The sequence below is a fragment of the Dermochelys coriacea genome, chromosome 7, assembly GCF_009764565.3.
Source record: "Dermochelys coriacea isolate rDerCor1 chromosome 7, rDerCor1.pri.v4, whole genome shotgun sequence".
NCBI lineage: Eukaryota > Metazoa > Chordata > Testudines > Dermochelyidae > Dermochelys > Dermochelys coriacea.
Genome location: NC_050074.1, coordinates 17,223,481 through 17,243,159, shown reverse-complemented (window position 1 = coordinate 17,243,159; position 19,679 = coordinate 17,223,481). Strand labels below are relative to the sequence as shown.

At 37.0% G+C, this 19,679-nt stretch overlaps 1 protein-coding gene across 6 annotated transcripts in view; it reads right to left on the bottom strand.

The window, feature by feature from the left end:
* GRM7 (glutamate metabotropic receptor 7) overlaps positions 1–19,679 on the bottom strand; it is a 587,975-nt gene that overhangs the window by 54,480 nt on the left and 513,816 nt on the right. For 3 of the 6 annotated variants that reach the window (XM_043518831.1, XM_038410758.2, XM_038410754.2), the window contains one exon: positions 11,469–11,715. The exons of 1 other annotated variant lie outside the window; for it this stretch is intronic. In XM_043518831.1, coding sequence (XP_043374766.1) covers positions 11,469–11,715 — 247 coding nt within the window. Of the gene's footprint in view, positions 1–1,860; positions 1,954–11,468; positions 11,716–19,679 lie in introns of all 6 variants that reach the window. 2 more of the 6 variants (XM_038410753.2, XM_038410756.2) reach the window with 1 other exon arrangement.

Here is a 19,679-nt window from a genome sequence, read left to right as displayed (position 1 = left end):
TTCTACAGTTTGAGAGAGAAGAGAGAATCTCAGAATCAGATCATCCTCCTCCCCCTCTTTAGCACTTCTGTAGCACTGTAGGCCTGATATTTTCAAATCAGCCTAAAGGGTTTGAAGTCCTTTAATTTTTAATAGGAATCAAGCATCCGAATCTCTTGCATGGTTTTGACAATACCCCTTGATGTGTTGAAAGCAATGAACAAGAATCAACTAATTAATGCCTACCACGCATGAGGATAACTATGGTTTTCACAATATCCAGGAGCATTACAAGGAATATTCTGCTTTAGGGTATGTTTTGCCGATTCTTTATAACTGTAAATATGTAAATATGTTAATGTAAAAATGGAGGCGATTAAAAACAGTTATTTCTTTCTAGGCTGGCAACCTCTACAACATAATTTATTTATTTCTACCTTTCTAATTTTCCTCCTTGGCAATTTGGTCTTCCTGTGGTTACCTGCTACCCCTCCAACATCCCTATCATTTGACCTGAAATAATATCTTGCATGTCTTCTCCATACTAGTTATTTTTGACCTCACTGATTATGCTCCTTTAAGAAAAGGAGTAGGATGCATCCGATGAAGTGAGCTGTAGCTCACGAAAGCTTATGCTCTAATAAATTTGTTAGTCTCTAAGGTGCCACAAGTACTCCTTTTCTTTTTGCGAATACAGACTAACACGGCTGCTACTCTGAAACCTATGCTCCTTTAGTATCTCTGTGCCTTTATGATCTTCATATATATAATAAATCTTTCTGCTTTAAGTTAGGGTTACATGAACCGGATTCAAATGAAATAAGGACCAATTAGAATGTTCAGCCAGAAGTCTCACTGAATCCAAACTTATTTTCAATGTTGCTATGCTGATTTATTCCAACTAAGATTCTGACCCTTTATCTCTGATCTTTCCCTTTGACAATATAGACATGATTCAAGTAATACCCCTGTTAACCATTCCTAGGCTTGCAATTGTAAAGTCTCAGGTATTCTGGCTCAGCTGACTGGAACTTTCATGACCCTGTAGCTCCACCAAAAAACTACACAGATTTATTTTCCAGCACATAATATGAGTAACATCATAACAATGACAATGTTTTTCATATATGGGCAAAATCATAAAGAAAAGGCCAAAACACAACACCAACACACACACAATTTCAGAAATAAAAAAATGTTTATTAACAGTACTGCTTTTCACAAAATTATCAGATGGATTCCTTTACCCACATTCCTCTAGAACACAGCATGTCCTCCTTGATTAATTCACCTGTCCACAAAGTGTGTCGTAATAACACTCAGTAAAATCAACCCTCAAAAATTGGTCAGAAACCCCTATTCCAGAGTAGACATCATTCCACTGTGATTCTCTACCCTACAAAAATGCATGTAAATCTGTTTATTTTAACACCGTTAGAAAACTGACCACATACTAGTGCTATATTACTTTTATGCTCCCAGCCAACCTATGGGAGGTTCCTAGAAATGAATCAGAAATCATCTTGCCAGTTCTTAGACATGATTGCTGTAAGTAACTTTTGCTAACTTTTTATTCATATTTAATTTATAGTGAATGGGCTAGATCCTCATCAAGTTTAAACTGATGTAGCTCCATCAAATTCAATAATAACATCACCACCTAGCTCTAGAGCTATACCAATTTACATCATCTAAAGTTTTGGCCCAATATTTCTATTTTTTTATAGTCTTTCCTTTTTGCTAGTTGAAATATGAACAATGTTTAGGGGAGATTCTTGTTCCAACACAACTAAACCAGTGCACAGTTCTAATATTCTTTTCTTATCGATATTAATATGAAATATGCATATAATAAAGTAAAAAAGCTAGATTATTTCTTACCTTCTTGGAAAGCAGGCAAAAGCTATACTGTAGGTGGAATAGTGTACCAAGTAACAGATTTTTGTACACTCTTTCTTACTGGTGGTATGCAGTCTACAGGAAAAGTAAATATATTGATATGTACAATATGTTCACAATAGAATCTTTTTGTTTTGTCCTGTCACTGAGATCATAAAATTTATTCGATTGAAGATCTGGGATTAGAACAGTAAGAGTGAAAAGCTTGCAGTATATACAATTTGCTGTGGATTAAAAACAAACAAACCAGTTCACAAAAGTTCAGGTACCTCTGAACAAAGGAGCAGCTGCCTACTACATATGAGAGGGACTGGTTGGATACTTCCCATCTGCACCAGCCCTGGAAAAGCTTTGTTTAGTTCCCCTTTCTCTCAGAATCCAGCCACCCTCATCCATGCAATCGCTCTGAGGTTTCCCAGCAACACCAGCAGCCATTTAAGGTTTTTCTCAGAAAGACGTAACAGGCAATGTTGTGTCAGTGATGTTAGGATTCAACACAAATGAAGAAATAAAACCAAAACAGCACAGCAAAGTAGCATTTGCACAGCAGTGTCTATAATTCTCTCTGAGACATGGGATGTTTTCATTTCATATACACCACTCACAGCTTGCTGATGGGAATCCACACAGCCAATATACATTCTTAACACCCACAGAAATGAGGCTTGACAAAGTTGTATTCTTATTATCTTGCATTTCTGAGATAGAGAGGCATGTCAAAGTGGGGCTTTCATTTTTTATTTGCTTACACTGCACTAACAGGAGAGCCACATATCTCGGATAACATATTATTAAGAGTTATTTTATTAAGAAAAGAAATACATCAAGTTTTGTTTAGTTATAAAAGGCACCAATTACATCTCACTAAGAACTGCAAGCTACATTGATTGCCTAGTAATTTCTACTCAACACAAAGTCAAAGGGAAAGAGAAGAAGTCACTTTGGACAGATTTATAGACATGCTGAGCACCAGAAACCCCCATTTATTTCAATAGGAGCTGTGGTTGCTCAAACTTCTAAAAACCAGACCATATTGAAAGTTCTGCCATAGATAGTTGGTGACACTATTCTTTTTGCCACATCTCAACAAGCTACAGTACCTCATCTCCAAGCGAGGTGAGGGGACCCTAACTGAACAAGCTACTCTTTCTCACCATCTGTTTTACTTCACTTTGCTTGCTATGCTTGGCTTATATCATACTGATGTTCACCTCTGCTACCCACTATCATAAGTTAGTAGACTACTCGGTGAGAAAGACACTGTCAATCACAAAGCAAAACCTAAGTAGGGAAATCTCAAAAATGAAAAAAAAATTGCCCACATCTATTTCTGTGGGTCCAATTTCTTGAATGTGTCAGAGGGTGGCATCTGCAATTGCATGGCAATCTATTGATTTCATCAGTCACAAAAAATCCTTAGTCTGCTCCTGCAAAGAAAACAACTTGCCAAAACACTGGTCTCAGGAGTTCCAGATCATTGGGACACTATGTACTATATGCTTGAGTGGGTTTTGAAACAACAAAAAGTCACATAGAACAAACTTTGGTTGGCAAGTACAAGATAAGAAAGCCAGCTGTTCTCACAGCTACACACTGGAATCACATTGCCAGGTTAGTTAACATTCTACACCCCATTTAGAATTGTTGCTTCAGGAGTCAGCTATGGTAGTCTGAGTAAATATCATTAGTCTAGTTCTTTTACTTATCTTGTAGGTGCACTTTTTCACCATGAAAATTGCTCTGTGAAGGGAACACTAGAAAATCCTAAAAAAGGAGACAGTTTTGCAGTCACACTGATGGAAAAATGCAGAATACTTTGCTCATCAAGGATTCTTAAACACTAGGATGCTTGAAAAGCAAATGGCCTGTCAGTAAGGTATACTATGTCTAGCTTGTTAGAGAGACAATTCTCTCATTACCAAACCACTGAGATCTTGATTTCTTGTTGCTGTATTTTGCAAAAGCCATACATTTATGTAAGTGGCTAAGTGTAAGCAGTAATTATACATAATCCTCACCGTAAGCTAAGTATGAATTGGAGATTTTTATTTTTGTCCAAGTTTGATATTCGACTCTTGCAGAGGAAACACGAATACATGATGGATAAGGCAGAATGGGAATTCTCTATTCACTCAATTTAAGATATGATGAAGAGCATCTTTTCAAATACTGTGAAATTCAACCAAAGAAACGCATGAGAGAAGAATGAACTTGTTAAAAGAAGAAAGCTGCTGTGCACCAATTTCTGCTCGTTTTAAGCTGCTGGAGAACACTTTTAATGCAAACATGTAATAGCAGAACAAAGTTGTTAAATGAGTAAAAGCATGCACATACCAGATGTAATGATTATCAGAATTGTTAAAAATGAGATTATTAAAGTTTGAAAAGCTTGGTCTTAAAGCATCCATTGATCATGAAACCTGTTTTCAATTGAGATCAGGTGAGCACAGCTTGTGACATTTCCCACTCCTCTCATATCCCAACCCAAGATCAGTAACACTCCTAATTTCCCCTACTGGGTGGGACATAAAATCATTGCCCCTGCATCTTGGGTTGTTTTTCTTCCTCCATGATTGCAGTTCCACTCTTTGCACTCACTTTTAAACTTCCCCAATTAGGCTCAGTCCTGCTAAGTGCTTCTCTACACAGCTCTGAGTACCTTCAAGTCTCATGGCAGTTGGGATGCTCAGCATTTCTGAGGAGTTGCTCTGCCCCATGCAGGATCAAGCCCTTACAGAATGCCAATAATGCTAAAAAACCTTTGTGCTTACAAATAAACTGGTGTCAATGCTTTACATGAAACATTTCTGGTTCACTGCATAATTTCTTTTCTTTTTCCTTAGATTAAATGCCAGCAGTACACATGGACAATTAGTAAAACATATTCTTTCTTTCTTTCTTTCTTTTGGTAAAGTAATTTTCTTTTTGATCCTAAGCATTTGGCAGCTAAATAGCCTTGGCAACCAACATCTGGTTTACTTGGGTTCAGTCATCAGTCACCCCAATGTTTGGAGGTACGTGAATCTCATGCTGGTGGTTCAGCACAGAATTACTCTCAGTATAAAACGTTCAACGTTCCCCCTCCCCAAAATATAAATGGCACCCTCGCCATAAAATGCTTGAACAAATTTCAAAGCAATAGAGTGACCAGGAAATGCCTTTGAAAATCAAACTTGTAAACAAAAATGTGCTTACTCACTTGAAACAAATAAAAACTTTTGATGTGAAAATTAGATCTGTACCCTAAGGCAGCACTTTCTAATACTGACTGTATGTGCTCCTCCTCATCCTTCAACCCTCTTTCCATTTTTGCCTTCAGATGTAACTTACTGTGTAATGATGGAAACCGGGAAATGACAATCTATATTTAATCATCTTTGTGTTATCTCACAACAATTCAGAACTCAGGGGGACATCCACTGCTTTTGTCCCAACCCCCTCAGTTTCCTCCACTGATAACAGTTAGCTGTAGTCTATTCACTATAAAAATATTAAATGGATCACACAAAAAAAGGGGAGGGAAGAACACTTATAATAATTTTTTGGGGGGGGAGAAATCAACTTTTTTTTGGAAAGTGAACATTTAGAAATTAAAAAAAAAAATGACCAGTTGATAGTTGTTTGAAAAATGGGGGAGGACCACCATTGTTCTTGTATATTTTTCAAATTTCAAAATTCTGAAATTTCATCAAATGTTTGTTCCATCAGCGCTAGAAAAAAAATTATTATTGAAACACTGGTAAAAATTTTCCACAAACTTTTCAGTGTCTTTTTGGTATTTGAATTTTTTCAACATTTCTTTGAAAATGAAACAGTCTTCATCTGTTATAGCTGTCTGAAACACCAAAACTGTTGCAAGAATTCTGCCAATATCTCTTTATTTAATATCTATTTATTTATTTAATATTTGGACATTGAAAAGTGAAATTTCAACATTTTTCACCGAAATTATCCAATCTAGAAGTTCACAGAATATGTCCTATGAGTTTGAGCCTACACTCATTGAAGTCAATGGCAATGCTCTCTAACATTAATGTTGCAGGGTCGTGTTTCTAAAACATCTTAAGCACATGAGCTGTCTAGCTTGTTAGATTAAATTTTCTAACAATTGTCATGAGTGCACATGTTCTATAAATGAAGAATATCTATAGTATTAACATAGAATAGTATTGCATGTGTATATACACACACACACACACATATATATATACACTTCAAAGAAAATTTCAGCTTGTTAGTCATGTAAAATTACACAATATAGTATCTGAAGAAAGGCAGAAAGGTTAACACAGTATATAGTCATACTGCTCCTGATGAGACAACTTGAGAAATGTATGTAGATATTTAGGAATATGATGTGCATATGAAGGAGAATACAAAAAACATTCTCCCTGCATATGAGAGTTAGAATTATTATTAATTATTATTATTTGTATTACTCTTTGTAAGATTCTGCTCTCAGTAACAATGTATTCTAGTTTTAAAAAGTAGTATAAAAGAGATCAGAAATTGGTCCTTGAGGATGGGATTTTCAAAGGAGATTGAGAGAGTTAGGTGCCTAAACCTCGTTGATTTTTATGAGATTTGGACACCTAACTCTGTTAGGTGCTTTTGGAAATCCAAGCCTACAACATAGGAATCGCTAAAAAAATGGGTTTTCTAAGGAAAATTGGATTCTAAACTAGACAACATTTTTCATGAAAAAGTCTCATTTTCATTGAAAATTTTAATTACACAAAATTCAAAACTGAATATGCATCAACTGCAAAACGGTCAATTAAGAAATGCCATCAAGGTGCATCATAGGAGATGTAGGTCCCAGGACCTCCATAGTAGCATTCTCTGAAATGCTTCCAGTTCCATGCACAGGGCCAGAAAGACAAAACAGATCTGCAGGGTCTCAATGCATGGATGCTGTAGGGAGAAGGGGTTTAGGTTTATTTGGAACTGGGTACCTTTTAGGAACAGGAGAGATGGGCCCCACTTAAACCAAAATGGCACCAGACAGCTGGCATGCAAAATTAAAAAGTTAGTAGAGGATTTTTTTAAAGTAAGGGTTGGGGGAAAGCTGACAAGTGCGGATGAGCACATGGTTCTGGCAGAGACATCCCTTAGGGATGAATTTATTAAAGGGTGAACTCTATCTCCTAATAAAGACAATAGGAAAGAAATTGCTAAAATACTGGTAGGAGCGAGTGAGGAGCAATTAAATGTAACATGAAAGAGAGCACTGAATATTGACAAAATGTACAAGTGCTTATACGCAAATACTAGAAGTCTAAATAGTAAGATGGGTGAACTAGAGTGCCTTGGAGGAGCTTGTCTTGGAACCCACGAGAGGAGAGGCAATTCTTCATGTAGTCCTAAATGGAGTACAGCATCTGGTCCAACAGGGGAATATAGCTGAAGCACTCGGTAATCATGACCATAATATAAATTAAATTTAACATCCTTTCGGGGGAAAAATGCCAAAGAAACTCACCACAGTAGGATTTAACTTCAAAAAGGGAAACTACGTAAAGACAAGTAAACTTATTAAATGGAATTTAAAAGGAAAAATCACAAGGCTGAAATGACTGCAAACTGCATGGCGACTATTTAAACACACTATAATATGGCTCAAAGTATATTAAATAAAATGCTAAATAAATAAACAAACCAGTAAATAATTAAATAAAACACTAAGGGCCCCAAAATAATGCTACCATGGCTAAACAGCAGAGTAAAAAAGGTATCCCTTAAAAATTGGAATTCAAATCCTAGTGAGGAAAACAGAAAGGAGCATAAACTCCGGCAAGTCAACTGTAAAAGTATAAAAAGGTAGGCCAAGAAAGAATTTGAAGAACAACTAGCTAAAGATACAGAAAGTAACAACAAAATAATTAAGTACATCAGAAGCAGGAAGCTTGCCAAACAGGAAGTGGTGCCACTGGGAGATTGAGGTGCTGAAGGAGCACTCAAGGAAGACAAGGCCTTTGCAGAGAAACTAAACAAATTCTTGCATTGGTCTTCACAGCAAATATGGGGGAGAGCCGCACACCAGAGCCATTCTTTTTAGGTGGCAAATCTGAGGAACTAGTCCAGATGGAGGTGTCAATAGGGGTGGTTTGGAACGAACCGATAAATTAAACAGGAATAAGTCATCAAGAATTCTGAAGGAACTCAAATATGAAATTGCAGAATTACTTACTGTGGTGTGTAACCTTAAATCAGCTCCTATACCAGATGATTTGAGGGTTGCTAATGTAATGCCTACTCTTAAAAAAGGCTCCAGAGGTGATCCTGGTAATTACAGACTGGTAAGCCTAATTTCAGTACCAGGCAAATTGATTGAAACTATAGCAAAGAGCAGAATTATAATACACCGAGAAAAATAAATATGATAGGTTGGAGAAGGGTCAATGTAGTTTTTCTAAAGGAAAATCATGCCTCACCAATCTATTTGAGTTTTTTGTGAGAGTCAACAAGCATGTGGAAAAAGATGATCCAGTTGATTTAGTGTACTGGGACTTTCAGAAATTTTTTGACAAGATTCCTTACCAAAGGCTCTTAAGAAAAGTAAGCAGTCATGGGATAAGAAGGTAGTTCCTCTCATGGAACTGGTTAAAAGATAGGAAACAAAGAGTAGAAATAAATGGTCAGTTTTCAGAAAAGGTAAATAGTGGGCTCCCCCAGTGATCTCTCTCTCTTGGGACCTGTGCTGTTCAACTTATTCACAAATGATCTGGAAAAGATGGAGGAACAGTGAAGTGACAAAATTTGCAGATGATACAAAATTAATCCAGACAGTTAAGTCCAAAACTGACTGCAAAGACTTATGAAGTAATCTCACTAAACTGGGTGACTGGGCGACAAATTCAATGTTGATAGGCGCATAGTAATGCACATTGGAAAAAAATAATCCCAACAATATCTACAAAATGATGGAATCTAAATTAGCTGTTACAACTCAATAAAAAGATCTTGGAGTCATTGTGGGTAGTTCTCTGAAAACAACCACTCAATGTGAAGCAGCAGTCAAAAAAGCTAATAGAATATTAGGATCCATTAGGGAAGGGGTAGATAATAAGACAGATAATATCATAATGCCAGTATATAAATGCCTGGTACACTCACACCTTGAATACTGTTTGCAGTTCTGGTTGTCCCATCTCAAAAATATATATTAGAATTGTAAAAGGTTCAGAGGACAACAACAAAACATCAGTAGAGTTATGGAACAGCTTCTATACGAGGAAATTAAAAAGTCTGAAACTGTTCATCTTATAAAAGATTACTAAAATGGATATGATGGAGGTCTATAAAGTCATGAATGGTGTAGAGAAACTGAATAGGGAAGTGTCATTTACCCCTTCAGATAACACAAGGGGTCATCTAATAAAATTAATAGGCAACAGGTTTAAAACAAACAAAAGGAAGTACTTCTTCACACAACACAGAACCAACCTGTGGAACTCATTGCCCTGGGTTGTTGGGAAGGCCAAAAGTATAACTGGGTTCAAAAAAGAATGGATAAGTTTATGGAGGACATCAATGGCAATCAGCCATGATGGTCAAGGATGCAACACCATTCTCCTTGTGTCCCTATACTTCTAACTGACCGGGGATGAATCACTCAATTCTGTTCATTCCCTCTAAAGCATCTGGTTTGGGCCACTGTCAGGTACACAATACTGGGCTAGATGGACTATTGGTTTGACCCAGTATGGCTGCTCTTATGTAGTTCAGTCAAGGATCTTGACCCATGGAGGAAAACAAGGTCATGAGGCACTCAGTTGTGTATCCCATGAGTCATCATGGCAGTATTTCCCAATTGAATTTTTCCACTTCAAAACAAAAGCATTTGACTGACAATTTTTGTTTTTTCAGTTTTTGATTTTTTACTGAGAAGTCAAAATTTTCCATGAAAAAAAATATTCCCATCAGCTCCACTAGAATGCTGCTCAATTACACACTCATTTTCTCATTCCCTTCTCTAGCTATATTTCATCTTAGCAGATTCCTTCTTACTATGTTTTTTGTTATTGTTCCTCCTGCCCTCTCTTCTCCCATTCTCATTCAAAAGGCCAATTTAGTTCATCTCAGGCTTGGCTGTATTAAGTGTTAAAATCAGTGGAAGTTGAAGGTGCTCAGAACATTATGTGACTAGACCTTAGCAGCACAAAAATCACAGCAGTGAGTGGATTTAAAGGAAAGGGATAATTTTGGAGGGGAGGGATTTTATATGATGAAATAGACAGATTTACTGTACTGAATAATGGGAATTTAATTTAGGGTAAAATTCTGCCTCCTTAATTCATGCAGGGTAGCACCTTACTCTTCAAGTAATCCCATACTGTTGACTTCTATAGCAATCCTCATGAGTAAGGTTCTATTCAGCCTGAGTAAGAATGGCAGAATATTGGCCCTGATTGATCAGGATTGTTTCCTTTAATGACTGTGACTCTACCACCAATCCTTAATAAGGGTGCCCCTCCCTTTTGAAAAAAAAATCCTGGTTTCTCAGTTCAATTAGAACATATTTTGTACAGCTGTATGATACAACCACCCAGGGGAGATACTCAAGTGGAGTGGTGAATGTGAGGGGGCAGGGGGCGATGCTGTGTTTGCTAGCCATTTCCACTTTGCTTTGGCTGTGGAGTTTCTACTTCAAGGCAGCTATTCAGGCCATCCTTTAACAGAAAGAAAGCAGCAGGGGTTTCAGCAGCAAATGGATGAACTGAATCTGAGCAAAGAAAGGGCATTTCTTCACATTCTGATCTGGTTTACACAAAATTGCAGATGTGTCTAAACCTTTACAGTATGCTGTGCAGCTATCTCCCTTTCTAAATACCATGCAGGTTCAAATACAAATGCAAATAAAATGTAATGGCCTCAGTATGTGATTTTGTGCTACACTATACCATGACATCCACATTAAGGAAATTAAAGAAACTGGAAACATCCTTTCTGTCCAGATTCCTCCAAAATCAGTGGAAAGACTCAAATGAACTTCAGTGAGATATATCTTTCTTACAAGGAGATGGATCAAACTGTTAGATGGGAATTCTCCCAGAGTGTTTAACAGAGGTTTCTTTGTATGTGTACAAGTATTTGGCTATGCGCATTATAAGTAAATAACCACAGCCCAAGTACATTAACACAGAAAGGATTGAGACAACCCACTGCTGCTGAATACTATGGTTTGAGTCCTGCCTCCACAGTTCAGACTGGACATTATAGCTGCAGAGATTAGGATGGAAATTAGATCTAATTACATCAGGTGTGTATTATTGCACAGTGGTGGGGTCAATACTCTAAAAGGCTACTGTTCTTAGAGCAATGTTCCCAGAGAGGAGAAGGAGGAGGAGGAGTTGCTCCCAGCTATCAAGCATAGTCTGAAGAGTTTTTCCTAGTAGGCAAGCATCAAAAGGTGGGAAGAAAAGAGCGAATGTCATAAAAAGGACATCCATGGAGATATTAAAAGAAATATATTATATAAAAGCTTTAATTGAGGAGATCAGATTATATGAAGGATCTAAAAATAGAATATTTGTCAATACATTCCCAGAACACGCAAACAGCCAAGTAATAGATTTAGAAATACTTACTGTTTGGGTCTACATTTTCACAAAGTTCTGTTTTTGCTTCCCCATTGGGTCTGTCGCTTGCTTTGTGCGAAAGCCGTGATGACATGGTCGCTGCCGTCACTACGGCCTTGAAGCTGCGTTTCCGTTTCTGGACATTTAGTTCAGGATGGAAGATGATGATGTACACTTTCGGCATGTAAAGCATCCCCAGGGCCACTGAAGCACTTAAGTTCATGGATATTGTAAGTGTGGTAGTTTGTATGTAGAGCTAGGAGACATAACACATGAGACACTATTACAAATAAAATGATTGGGAAATATGCAGTAGCACTTAAAGAGGAGGTGTTAAGTATAATCATGCTTCTTGAGATGGGCTAAACGTCTAGGCAACAAAGCATCATGCTTTGTGAGATGCAACAGAAAGAGGAGAGTAACACTTAAGTAGGCTTTAGTAATTTATTAAATTCTGAAAAACCTTCTATTGAGTTTACAAATAACAGTGACTAACATAGAATCTGATCCAGCAAATTACTGAGAGCTCTTATCTACCAATGGGCATCAACTACCATGAAATCAGTAGCAGCTGAGGACACTCAGGATCTTGCAAAAGCTCTTACTGCTCTGATTTAGGGTGTACTCTTCAAGTATAGCTTTATTTATTTTATTTTATTTTATATTTTATTCAGCGTGTGAAGGTCAGATCCTGGTTTCGGTTACACTAGTGTAAATCTAGAGTTAACTCTCTTTTAACTGAAACCAGATTTCCCCCATTAGGGAAGATGAACACTATAAATGTAACAGTTCAACTTGTTTAGAAATTTTATTAAAGCTGTCTTTTAAATTCTGGTAACTTTTCAACAACCATATTTCAAATTTCTGCTATTTATTCAAAATGAGTAATGTAAGTACCCAAAGAATATAAAATGGATTTGCATACTGCTGACTTGCAGTTAAGCTTGTTAGCAAAAATGATATATGCAATAGTCAGAGAATGCTAGTACTGTGAGATATGAATTAAAGAAATCCATAACATGTCCTTCGTTTAAAGATGTTATGCATATACATAACTGGAAGTGCTGTAATTTTGTTTAAACTTATCTTTTCAGAGGATACTCAATACATAAAGTGGAACAAGGCTTGGGTCTCAAGGATTGTTCTAATTACTCAGGTTTAGAGACAGTGTAATAAATATGTGAGTGCAAAAAAAGGGAACAAAATATCTGCAGGTGCTCCTCGCATATACCGTATGCCCACATCCAGCAAAAATGTTCACACTAGGCAATACTGCTTCTGGGATGCAATATTTCTCACTGCAAACCAATCTGTTCTTATGATGTCAAGAAAAATGCAGTAGCACAGTTAAAATGCCCAAACTGCCCTCATTTTTCCAAATACCTGTTCTCAGAAGAACTTGAATGTTCCCAAACTTGCTAGGCTTTATTTGGATAACAGTTGCTATTATATTGATTAAGAACACCAGTGGAGGACATAAAATATCTTCAGTAAATGAGTATATAACTAGAAAGGAGCACATAACTTAAAACTAAAGTGCTTACTCAATTTCTATTCACTCCATACTCAGACCAAACTCGTATTATCTTCAATGGACTTTTGCAAGAAAAAGGATTTCAAGACTGTGAAAATATATGATGGACCAAATACTAATATCTGTCTATATTTTATATGTTCAGATATGTATATTTATCTCTATTTCTATCGAGATATACACCATATATATTCTCATACCCATATACAACTACACTGCCATTTAAAAGTATGTAAGAAAACCTCTGCACAGATTTCTTAATATCTGATTCCCTTCTGAGTGACACTAGTGTAATGAGGAGAAGCTCCACTGATGTCAATGACATTATACTAGTGTACTTGAAAGGAGAAGTGGATCCCTTCATATCTCTTTTAAACTGGTAACAATATATAATAATTCATAAATAAAATAATAAATAATAATAATAGGAAAAACATACAGAAAGAGCAGTTATCAATGGTTTGTTGTGAAACTGAAAGGGCATCTCTAATAGGGTCCTGCAAGGGTCTATCTTTTCATTCATGGCTTGGATAGTGGACTGGAAAGTATGCTTGTAAAATTTGCAGATTACACCAAGCTAGGAGGAGTTGCAAACACTTGGAGGACAGGATTATAATTCAAGATGTCCGTGATAAATTAGAGAATTGGTCTGAAATCAATAAGGTGACATTAAATAAAGACAAATGCAAAGCATAACAGTTAGAAAGGAAAAATCAATTGCACAACTACAAAATGGGGAATAACTGGTTATAGAATAGTAATGCAATGGAGTAAAGGACTCCCTCTGAAATCAGGACAGAGTCATAAATGCAACATGATGACTTTACAACAGCCTCATAGTATGAGAAGCAGATGGGTTGGGGTGGACACAATACAAGTTTCAGAACAAAATGTTTTAGAATCTAAAAAAATCATGAAAAGAGCAAAAGGAAATAAACATATATCAAGCTGTAACTAAGAGATATTTTTTAAAATCTTACCTAGTGTGAAAGTATCTTTTTTTTCTTTTTTAATATGGATCTCAGGTAAGAACAAAATTAATTAGATAAATAAAAAGTCTCCTGAATTTTTGAACCTGCAGTTTGGAGTTTTGTGTATAATAAAAACGAAGGGCAAAATTCTCCTGTCAGGTCCATATGATGGATTCTGATCCTTCCGACTTCCCACTGGTACAAAAAGGTGGGTAGGGAGAACACTGTATAGGGGTTGAGATCCAGCATGCAGGTCAGAAAGCAGAAATCTCCCAGTTATTCAAGCATGTTCATACCAGTAGCTTATAATCATTGGCTTCTCTTCATGATGATATGTCACAGTTTTTAAGAAAAGTCAATGTGGCTATACCTGAACTAAATTTGGCCCACTGACATAATACATCAGTATAACATCAAACTATTTTTTATTTCTCTCTGACTAATTTCCTTAGCTATAATGTCCACTGGGCTTAGCCCTTTTTTGTAAGAGGTTATTGATTTTATATATCACCCTGGACATAAATCTATTTACTGCTTCTCTAAGCCAGAGCTCACTGACTGTGCAGCTAGTCCATGGCAATGAGTTTCCTGGATTAATAGTAAATTATACAGATCCTTTGTAACCCATCAAAATATGATGATATTATGAGGACAGGAGAATATAGTGTTCGAAGGCAGCAGGCCAGATTCTCAGCTGTTGCACACCGGTATAGCTCAACTGACGTCAGTGGAGCAACACTGATTTATACCAGCTGAGGATTTGGTCTAAAGCCCTAAAGCATAAATCAACACTAGTGCAACTGCAAAAGCTGTAATCAGTCTGCATAACATGCAGCTTGCACTTGTTTTCATGAGAGCATAGAATGTCAGTAACATTTTTATTTGGGTGCACAAGGTTGTTCATTTCTATTCCCTACCGTTAACTGGTGATCTTGTAGTAATATTTAGTCAGCAGTGCCTTTTACAGCATCTGGTTCTATAATTCCAGTGAGACTCCCTAACTTACACATTGCACAATGAGGGAAGGCGGAGAGGGCAAGAGAAGAACCTTTGAAGAAAGAGAAACTGAGTGATGCACAATGAGTCTCATGACAAATGGGAACTGCAAGGGAAATTACTAGATACATTTACACATGAAATGCAATCTACATGCAAAGATTTCACTCCTTGTTTCATGTATTTGATAACTCTTTGCAAATACTTCTGATGAATGCAAATCAATATCTTGAAACAAAAAGACTGAGTTGTAAATTACACAGGAAACCTCTTACTTCATGAATGCCTTTTATAGGTGGCCAGCGTAAGGCTGAACAATGGGAGCAGAAGGCAGTTTCCAGTCTTAGGGCTGTTATGTCATATAAGGTGCAGATCTGAGTAAGGGGTGGTGTGGAGCCACTCAACACGGGTGGCTGCTCTGGCAGAGATTGTGCCTCAGGAGGTACAATTCCTCCTGAAACTTCCCAGTGCTCAGGGATGCAGCATTATCCTTTAGGAGGGTAAATCATGCTTCCCTATTTGGGCCTCAATAGCTCTGCTGGCTGGTACAGATTGAGGACTGGGAACATGGTCCTGCTCCCTTTGTGCTGCATGGAGTATTAGTAAGAGAAGTATTGCACAGGAATAGGGCCTGGTGTATTTTTGCACACTGTGAAAGAGCCAGCAGTGAGCTGAACCTCACTGGTTAATAACATTGGCCAACTGCGCACGTGCATTGCGAGGATTTAATTGATTGTCTAGCAAGAAGCATGTGAGAGAATGAAACCCATTTTATTTGAAATCTGATGGACACTGAGGCCTCCTTATATTTAGGGATAATGGGAAGGGATGATTCTTTCTTAGCCAATGAAGTGCAGTATATTTCTGAAGAAGACAACAGTAACCTGTGCTAAAGTTTGTTTATTTTGGTCCCTGATCCTGCAATGAGGTCTTTATGGACAGACCCCTATTCCCACATGGAACTCACAGCAGAATTAATTCGGGCAGAAGGAAATTGTACCATACTGTATGTGCCACAAAATAACTAGTTTTGTTGCTAAAAAAGGACTATTCACATGAATAAGATGGAGGAGGATAAGCCTCTAAAAACTTTACAAATTTTAACTTTGTACAGCTTAAAACATGCTGTGCTGGCATCAGAGATCAGACTTTGAAGGAGCACATTAGAGAAAATTAGGCCCTAAGGATATCATTCAGATGCAAAGGCACCCAATTTTATCATTTATTTTACATAAAGAATTTTAGATTCCTATGTTTTCCACGTTCTTGTTTTACTCATGCAAATGATGAAAATTGCCTTAAAAAGCTCAAGAGAAGATTAGATTGGTCTTGAATATACAGCTTTATTAGCTAGTAATTTTTAAAGCACATATAGCATCAATGGCACTGCTTGGGTGAATAAGGATAATTAACGTGAGTAAAGCACTGTAGGATCAGGCTCTTAATTCTTGTGCATCCAGTGACTAGGACGTAACTGTAACTGGGATGTTACAGTCGAGAGCATTTCTCTTATAAAAGTCTGTATAGAGAGTTCATAAACTGTAAGCCCGTGCTGTAAATTAAAAGTTGGTGAACATAATCTGAATCCAGCAGCAAATTGCCTTTTTTTTGGCTGACTTTTTTTTTAAAATCATCCATTGAATTGTTTCTCTTTATGATTATGGGAAATTAAGTTTAATACTTTGAAATATATTTTTTGCATTTCCATTAACTCACAAACAGATTAAAAAAGATTTTTCTCAGTCTGATTTATTTCACATTTATGTCAGTATTAGAATCAACCTTGGTACATCCCATTGAGATGAATAGGTTCATTGAAGACTGTCCAATTGTGTCAAGTTGGTTGAAGATAACACCCTATTGCTCATTATCTAACCATAAAGTTGAGAAACGTATTTTTAAGGACAATTTAGATTCAGGAGCCACCATTCCTGGACAGAGATTTATTCTGTGGCTACACAATGATGGAAAACAAGAGAATTTAAATATAAACGGTTTATAGTCTTTTCTCTTTTGTCTTGGTTGCTATTCCCAGCACACAGAAATTATCTTGGCATTCTGCAGACAGTAAAAAGGGATGGAAATACCATCTTACACATATACATTTCTTGTATTTTGTTTTTAAACCCACCCTACTAAAAAGTACAACTAACTTCTGGATCCAAAGATGTTTAATAATTTGTTCAGTGCCTGAACTAATGCAAAAGAGAGACAATAATCTTCACAAAAAGCAACTCTGCTGCAATCCTGACCAGTGCGGGCAAAACCTTCCTTTAACATCTTATGAAAAAAGGAAGAACCTCAAGCAACACAGCGCCTCCTAAAACCATGCTGATTTAAGGTGGATTAGATGGATCAGATTAGCACTATTAATCAATAGCACTTCCTGCATCAAACTGAGGTTTCTTTGCACATTTTCACCTAAGCTCTGCTTGGCTGAGATCACAGCCTAGGTTGGTTATGGCTGTAGACCGTAAGGAAATATAAAGTATGGAAAGCAGAAGAAGCCCTTCTTTTGGGAAGTATTTTCATATTTAACTCCAAAAATATAATCAACTGCAAAAATAAACATGTATCTGCTTTCTTTGGACAGCTTGATTTATGGAAGTTCCAAGAAACAATAACTTTATCTAAAAACTCCATGCCTTCTGCAAGGCTTGTGTTCTTTTATGGTCTGACACATGTAAAGAATTATATATGAAGCAATCCTGTCTTCTCCCTTCACAGATCTGGCTCAGTACTCCTCTTCTCATGCTCATCATGCCTTTTCAACAGCCTTCCCATATTTCCAGGTGCCTGCTGTTAATTCCCACGGACACATTCTCTCTCTTTCCCCACAGAGACTGCAACATTTGAGCAGCAAATAATGCTTGCTCTGAAGCTTAATTATTCACTGATTTTCAAAAACACTGCTCACTCCCTGTGTACATATAACATAATCATCCCTTAAGTATGGTGTGATAACATGCCAATGTTACTCTTTACACAGCAATCTTCCTGGATTGGATAGTCTGGACCAAAGAACCTTCTTCTCTGGGTGAACTAGGGTCAAAGTAGTGTTCAGAGGTCAGTGAAAGTTTCTCTGAGCCATGAAAGAATACTTTGAAACTACCTAATAAGCCAGGCCGCAGCTCCCGCTCTGTTATTTTTAATCAGGTCCATTTTAATAGATATAAAGCTAAAAAATGGCAAATGACTGGAAAGGGTCATTTCTTGTTGAATAAAGGACAAACACACACACTTTTCTCATTGTTCTGACATGACTGTTCTCAAGACTTAGCTACAAGGCAAGTTAGTGCACAGCAAGCCACAGTGAGAATCTACCATGAACCAGCTTGCTGATCACTAACTTGTCATGTGGATACTATTATTGAGAAGTAAAAGTCCCAGAGTCTGGCTTAGCATCCAGCCTCCCCTATAAAATATTTTTATACATGTGTGTGTATGTGTGTAGATTGCAACTTCTTCACATTAGCACATTGGGACATCTGTGTTCTCCCAGAATATTACTAATTAATAAAAATTATAATAATGCACAAAAATACCTGGTATGCACAACCTGCACAATCATAACAGTGTCAAATGCCCAGTGTTGTATAACAATGAGAGGGTATGTTTGTGAAGTTCAGGTTTCCATAGTTTTCTGGTGGACATCAGAAACTGGTTGGTGAAGTTCTTTCAGATACCTGGTGGGAGACGGTGAATAATCAGCTTACTCTTCAGGTCTGATTGAGGGATGAAGGGAAGGCTAATAGGTGTCTTGGCTTATAGTACCAACATTTGAGCTAGGCATTGGGAAAGGTGGAGGCCAAAGATAGGAAAAGGATTGAATTTGACCTGGTTTGCTAGAGTAAAGAACAGCTGTGACCATTAGTAAAGCCATCTGTACTGTTCATTCTGATCCTCCTGCAAATTTTGCAGTGCTTGAGACGCAGTGGAGAGTTTCTTTGTGACAGGCAAATGTTGAGGATGGTTTGAAAATAACTGGATGTCAAAGCAGTGTAGGTATTTCTATGCAGATTATTCTATAGAGTGTGAAGCTTTAAAAATGACAAAGGATGCCACCCCAGGGACATTTGATAAACAAATGGTAGTAGCTATGATGATTGCAGCTATTACTGTAGAAAAAAAACAAGGCATACAAATGGTCTTTCTGAAATTTCACTGGCAATGTCATGGAATTATTCACACCATTTGATTATATAAATTCAATGCCCTGTAATTAAACAAAAGGTGATACTCTCTTCAGGGACAAGAAAATGATAGGAATTTACTGTCAGCACATTTTCTTTTTAACAGTTGGTAATTTTGAGAGTTGGATGGAGGGAATACTGATTTGCTATTAAAAACAAGAAAGATCATGGAGGAATTGGATTAATATATTCTGCCACTTGATAAAATGTAGCAATCTTAGCTGGATGTGAACTAACTTTGAAAATGACTTCTGATGTATTTTCACATTTTCTTAGAGGTTGTCGACCCCACAGAAGTCAATGACAAAACTCCCACTATGAGATTTCACCCCTTGTATTTTTTTTTCTGAGAGGCATTCCTGGATATGCATATATATTTTTTAAAATCTTCCCCCTTTCCTGAATTTGTATTGTACATTATTTAGATCCCATGAGTTCAGAACAAAGTGGTTTTGATTCTGATAAGAGCTGTGAGAAAAACTGGTTCTCTCTCTCTCTCTCTTTTTTTTTTTTTGGTTCACTATCC